Raw genomic sequence first — 7,304 nt, 5'->3', positions numbered from 1 at the left:
GCTTGCTGAAAGTGAAGAAGACTTAAAACATTTACTGATGAAGATCAAAGAGCACAGCCTTTGGTATGGATTACATCTCAATGTAAAGAAACCAAAAATCCTCACCACTGGACCAATAAACAACATTCTTACCAGTGGAGAAAAGATTAAAGTTGTCAAGGACTTCATTCTTCTTGGATCAATTATTATCACTCATGGAAGCAGTAGTCAAGTGATCAAAGGATGTATTGCATCTGGCAAATCTGCTGCACAAGACCTTCTAACAGCGTTGAAGAGCAAAGATGTCATTTTGAGGTCTAAAGTGTGCCTGACCCAAGCCATGGTATTTTCAATAACTGCATATGCATGTGAAAGCTGGACAGTGAATAAGGAAGACTATAGAAGAATTGATGCTTTTGAGTTATGGCATTGGAGGAAAATATTGAAAGTGCCATGGGCTGCCAAAAGAACCAAAAGATCCATTTTGGAAGTAGTGAAGCCAGGGTGCTCCTTAGAGGCCGAGATGGCCAAACTTTATCTCTCATATTTTGGACATATTGTCAGGAGAGACCAGTCGCTGGAGATAGATATCATGTTTGGTAAGGTGGAGAGTCAGAGAAAAAGAGGAAGACCCCCAACGAGATGGCAGCACCGCTGGATTCAAGCGTGGCAACAGTAGTGAGTTGGCCCGGGATCAGGCAGTGTTTCACTCTGCTGTGCATAAGGTTGCTATGAGTCGATGCCAATTCGATGGCACCTAACAACAATAAGAACAACTCTGTATAAGGTTTTCAAGGAGTGGCTGGTGGATTTAAATCACCAACCTGTGATTAACAATCTAGTGCTTACCTGACAGGGTCATAAGAAATGCTATAAATTAGAGAAAGGGAGTTTGTAATATTTAAAGAAATACATTTTGCATTTAAGGGTCTTCTAGTAATTTAACACTGATTATTTTTTTTAAGTTTTTATTTTGAATTATGTGTTAGTTTACATGGAAGAACATTATCCATTATTCTTACATTCATCCTATCATATTTCAATCCATTCCAATGATTTCAATTCCCTGCATGCATCATCAAACAAGCAACAGGTGCACCCCAGCCGCCTGCCCCCCAGCCACCAGCACACAACCCCTCTCCCTCCCTGAGTCCAGAGTCCCCATTCGCTTCTTCTCTCCACATCATCACCTCTGCCTCCATCCCTGGTATCACTGCCTCTCTGGACAGGGCCCCGCACTTCGCTTTTCTCCCTCCCTTGCTGATTCCAGGGATCTCAGCTCCTGGAGTGCAAAATCAGCCACTCCCCTCCTTTAGTTACAAAATATTTACATTTACCTTTCCAACGCTCACTCTCAGACCTGATATCAATCATTCCTTATTGAACCACAGGAGTCCTATTGCCCACACCTTTTATCAACCCCATCCAGAGAGGTTGGAAACAACTCAGTGGAGATTCTACCTTTCCCCATACCCTCTGGAACTATGCTCCCTATTGAAAGCTTGAAAGCCAGTCCCTTATCGCCTTTGTAGCATCCCCCCGCCCCCAACTTTGGGTAGCCAATGTCTAGGTTATCCATCCTTGTTGGCCCTGTGTATCCAGGGGCTGGGAATGATCCTCACTGTAAAGATTTGTCCACTCCTTTGTCATAATGCATCCACAAGTATAGGTCAAGTTCATCTTATTGTAGTTGGTTATATAAAAAAATGTTTTTCCACTTTTCTTTTTCCCTCTAGTTGTGTTCTGCTCATCCAGCCATTGATGCCAGGTCAGATGGATACTATCTACAAGTTTGGGTGTTCTTGTACACCTCCCCTCATTTCATATCAGCTGGATGCTTCACACTCTGCTCTAGTCCTCTGGGGCCATGTCCCTGCCCCTGGGTCCAGGAGTCCCTAGGTCTCATCATACTGCTGGTTAGCCAGGTCTCAATCTAGGTTAACAGGAGTCTCTTGAATGTGGTCAGACTAAGCTCACAATTTCATTGCTGTTTTTCCCCTGCTTTGCCTTATTGGTGACCAATGTGGTCAACAGTAAGAAAGTATTCCTGTTCGCATATTCCATTTGAGTTTCAGTCTTAGAAGGGGGTTTGTCTTGAGGGGGCCTGACCACTTGCCTTGATGGTTCCCAGGGGAACAACTTGCTTGTTCTTGTAGTAGTCAGTTGGACTGCGGTTACTGTTTTTTATTTTTCCTACTGGCCTTTCTTTCAACAAGTATCTTCTGTTCCTCTAGCTGCTCCAGGATGGTCTGCTTGTCCTTTCAAGTGGAAATTTCCTACCTCTATAAATTCTGGATGGGGATCAGGATTCCACCTATGCTTTATCACTGAAATTTTTCTGTGAGAATAAAAATGGAAGATCATTCATATTGGAATTTTTTTTCTTTCCATTTATTGTGAAAATCAATTGTTAAATATATTTTTCTGTACTTTGACCAATATGTAAATATTAGTTACATCTCTAAAGCTTTGTTTAAAAGTGACTATAATTACATTAAGATGATTTTATAGTAGAGAAATAGTAACTTTTACACTATCTAATAAAAATTTTTATATTGTTTATTCACAGATAAGTTTTGAATATAAAATTCTTACAAAGCAGGTTGCCAAGAATTATTTCACTTAGAAATGGCTTGGTGTTTTGAAGGTTTTTAAGCGAGATGCTAAGCTTTATTCTTTACATGTGTAAAAACTAGTTCCCAAAATGCTATCATTGTAATGATAGTTCTAATGCCACTCAGCCATTCAATGAATATTTTTAAAGTGGTAATACACTAGTAGATGCGATTGAACTATTACTTTTGTCTTGATATATTCTGACAAATTAACTATGTGTTTAAAACAAATTAAAAAAATAAACAAAAACCCACTGCCATCCAATCTATTCTAAGTCCTAATGACCCTAAAAGACAAAGTAGAATCTATCCTAAGGGTTTACAAAACTAAATATTCATGTGAACAGACAGCTTTATCTTTCTTCTACAGACTAACTGATAGTCTTGTACCACTGACCTTGCAGTTAGCAGTTGAATGCTGAACTCACTGATTAAAGGGCTTACTAAAGATTCAAATTTTATCAATCATATTTCTTATAATACATTCTTATAAAGTTCTCACTTTTTCCATATTTTCAATAGAAAATTTTATTGTGTATATTCTTTGTGCAAGATATCCAGTTAGGTGTTCTGATTTGTTTAAATAGAAATTGATTTTTTAAAAATAAGGGTATTTTACTTGAGAAACATTTATTTCTTCATAGTTCATTTGTAAACTTTAGACTTGATATTTTGTTGGTGTATTGGTTAAGTGTTAGGCTGCTAACTGAAAAGTTGGTGTTTCAAAATCAAATAGCTGCTCTGCAGAAGAAAAACCTGGTTATAAGCTTCTGTAAAAATTACAACCTAAGAAATCTTATGGGACAAGTCTTTGCTATTATATAGGGTCACTATGAGTTGGACTTTATTCAACAATATTCAACAGCAACAAAAAAGCAGAGAATTGCAATGTTATTAAACAAAGAGTACAGTTTTGTCCTGTTCTTTATTTGGATTCACACAACTGAACAAGAGTTTTATAGTTGAAAAAAGATCAGTGAGTACATAGGCACTGCATTTGGAGGAAATATTGCTCCACCATTTTTCATAATTCCTTTTCAGTATGGTGAGGAAAATAGAGATGTAAAAGGTCTTTATATTACTAAGACTTTAAGTGGGCCTAAAGACTGAGGAAATAAAAAGTATCAATGCATAATAGACTCATTGGTTAAGAAACTTTATATAGTAATAATATTTCAAAATATAACTGCTGCTTTCTATTGAACTTAAAGAATAGGGATAAATAGAAAACCAATATGAATAATTGAAGATTATTCAATAACCCCGTACAGAGTTACTAGAATGAGAACCAACTTGACAGTACTTAACAACAATGCATTTGTATATACAAGGGGCCTTCAAAAAGTTTGTAGAAAAATTCTATGATTGTTTCAATTTCAAGAAGCGTTTTGAAATTCCTTCATAGTCACACATATACACACATATATTTATATATAATATATATATATATATATTTTTTATCCCCTTAGAGTCTTCACCAGAGTTATCTTTATCTTTCTGATATTTGAGTTATTGCAATTACTCTCATTGCTTCTAACCTGTCTTCTTATAGGCATCAACCGTTGACATCTTCTTGCTTTTGTTGTTGTTGTAGAGTGAAATGATTTCTTTTAGAAACCTGATTTGGCAATTGAAAAGACAGGCCTTAAAATGGTTAAAATTTAATAAGGAAATTTGACATATACATATGAATGGAGTCCTGGTGTGGCACTTTCGGTAAATGCTCTGGACTGCAAAGTTGTTTTGAACCCCAAGGTCTGTGGTTCAAGTTATCCAGCTGCTCCTCAGAAACCCTACACAGGGTCCCTATAGGTCAGAACCAACTTGATGGCACTAACAACAGCAACAATGGTCAACTGTGACTTACATTTCTGTGTAAGGAACTTTAAAATAGTATTTGAAGAAAGCCACCATTGATTCCATTCCTAGCTTCCTTTCTGGATACTGCATGAACTTGAATACGCTAATTGATATTTCCAAGTATATGATATTTTAATCTGGAAAAGCATGGAAAATGATGCCTAATTCACCAGAAGGTGATATGAATGAGAGGCCTAGTTTTGTGTCTAGCAGACAGAAGGTTCTCATTAAATCATTGTTTTCCTTTATATTTTTGCACATTAAATAATGTTTCTTTTTCAGCTTTTTAAGATTTTCACTTCTTTCTGCATCATTTATGACAAGTGGCATCTCCAGCTTTCTTTTAATAATAATACTATACCAACAATTTATATTGGCATTAATTCAAGTTAATGATATTCCTAATAACATACAAAGTAAATTAATGCTATTTAGGGTTTAAAGAATATATTCAGGAATTGCACTGTTATGTGTCTTGGATAACTATCAAACTAGGTGAACACATTCAGATCCATAGGACCTTCAATATAGCTGCCCTGTATAGTGTTTCTGAGGAAAAGCTGATGGGTTTGAAATGCCAACCTTGTATTTGACAATCTAGTACTTATTCTACAGTGCCACACAAGAGCACTATTTCAGAGAGCTTGACAGGAAAAATTACTGACTTTGAAGACAAAGATATTCTTGATTTGAAAGTACATGTTTTATATTAATCGATATTTAAAAATAACCTGTTAACTCAAAAGAGGTTAGTATTCAAATTCAAATAATGGTTTACTTCTGGTAGATGGTGTGGCTTAAGCAATGAGAACTTGAAATGTGTGTTTACATTTTTAACATCTTGCCTAGAGATTCTATAACTTTGTCAATGATGTTAATTGGAGACTATCTTTACATACTGACTTGTATTCCTAGGATTTGTTATGTTGAAAACTGTACCTAATTCCACTCTGACAAAAGTTATAACCTTAGTTTGTTGTTGTTAAGTGCCATAGAGTCGATTCAGACCCATAGCAACCCTGCATAGAGTTTCCTAGGAGCAAATGGTGAGCTTGAATCACTTATTTTGCAGTTTGACCAAATTTTGTAGTCTAGCACATTAACCCACAAACCACACCAAGACTCATGACCTTAGTAGTTACCAGTTAATCCACTCCTAGGAGAACCTAGTAGTTTCGATTTTGAAATGCATTTTAGCAGAATTCCTTCTTTCTGAACTCATTTAACCATTTATCTATTATTTGAATTAATAATTATGGTTCATTGATTTAATAGTTAATATATAGACTGACTATTTTCCATTTTCTCAGCATCCTTGACTTTGACAACATTTTTCTAAATAAAATCAATTTGTCAGAGGTGATATTTGTTTCAGAATGTTGTGAGGATTTCTCTTCATAAATCTTTTCATAGCATTTATTATTTCCTTATTTCTTAGGCTATAGATAAAAGGGTTTAATAAAGGAATTACTAGAGTATAAAAAATAGCAATTGGTATGTCTTTATCTGCTTCTTGAACTGAGCTTGGTCGAATGTACATGGAAAGAAGGGACCCATAGAATATTGAGATAGAAAGAAAGTGAGATGCACAAGTAGATAAGGCTTTACCTCTTCCCTCCTTGGATTTCATTTGGAAAATTGTGTAAAGGATGCAAAGATAAGAGATTAGGACTGTAGTAACAGTGAATATTTGAACAAACCCTGCAAAAATAAGTATCATCAGTTGATTGATATAAGGGTCAACACAGGAGAGTCTGTATAGTGGAAGAACATCACAGAAGAAGTGATCAATTTGGTGAGATCCACAGAAGGTTAACCTTAATAGAAGTGTTACATGAATAATGGAATGCAGGTTCCCAGCTATGTAGGCCCCTATGGTCATCTGAATGCAGAGTTGTTTTGACATCATGGTGTGGTACTGCAGTGGATTGCATATTGCCACATAGCGATCATAGGCCATAGCTGCCAGGAGAAAGCAGTCTGCAGTTTCAGCAAGACAGAGGAAATAAAATTGTACCATGCATTCATGGAGAGAAATCAACCTGTCCTTAGAAAAGAAATTCTGTAGCATCTTGGGGGTAATGGCACAGGAACAGCAGGAATCCATCAGAGCCAGGTTGCCCAGAAAGATGTACATTGGTGTGTGGAGGCAGCGCTCCATGAAAATCAGCACCACCAAACCTAGATTCCCCACCATGGTGATGAGATAGATGGCAAAGAACACCACAAACAAAAGAGTCTTTAAATGTGGGTGATCTGTAAATCCTATGAGAATAAACTCAGTTGTCAAGGAATGATTGTCCTCAGTCATCTGTACTTTCTCTGTTGAGGTAGGAACTATGGAGAGAAAAAAATTCAAATTTAGACTGTGTCTAACTTTCTCTTTGAATTTCTCATGGATAACTGGTATTTTAGCCACATCTTCAAGTTCCCCTGTGTCGTAAGTATACATACTACATAAGAATATGAGTGCCCATAAAGTGTCATCTGATATGACTTCAAGTGCTGAAGCTTAAGATTTACAGCAATATTTTGATAATTCTAGGAAAAGGTTTGTATGCATAAGTTTATAGAAAGATGGTGAACAAATACAGGATACTCTAGATTTAGTATTCTCAAATATATGTGTTACTTTTTGTATTGAGAAACCTTAAGGTGTACTTAAAATCCAGTTTCCTATATATATATATCTTCCCATTGAACAAACACTTATTTTATGTACTTTAAGAGTTGAGTGATATCTTAAAACAGTATGTTGTTATTGTTAAGTGCTATTGAGTCAGTTTCCACTAGCAGCAACCCTGTGTATGGTTTCCAAGGAGCGGCTGGCTACCTTGCATTTCAAACTGA

General features: G+C 36.2%; 1 protein-coding gene across 1 annotated transcript; it reads right to left on the bottom strand.

Annotated features, from left to right (window-relative positions):
- Nucleotides 1-5,799: 5,799 nt before the first annotated feature.
- On the bottom strand, nucleotides 5,800-6,765 carry LOC102811787 (olfactory receptor 5K3-like). The gene has a single exon (XM_006868640.1). It carries the CDS (start codon nucleotides 6,763-6,765, stop codon nucleotides 5,800-5,802), a length of 966 nt encoding a protein of 321 aa, XP_006868702.1.
- Nucleotides 6,766-7,304: the final 539 nt, after the last annotated feature.

The sequence above is a fragment of the Chrysochloris asiatica genome, unplaced genomic scaffold (genome assembly GCF_000296735.1).
Source record: "Chrysochloris asiatica unplaced genomic scaffold, ChrAsi1.0 scaffold00120, whole genome shotgun sequence".
Lineage (NCBI taxonomy): Eukaryota > Metazoa > Chordata > Mammalia > Afrosoricida > Chrysochloridae > Chrysochloris > Chrysochloris asiatica.
The sequence above is the reverse complement of the archived record's forward strand: the minus strand, read 5'-3'. Positions and strand labels throughout refer to the sequence as shown.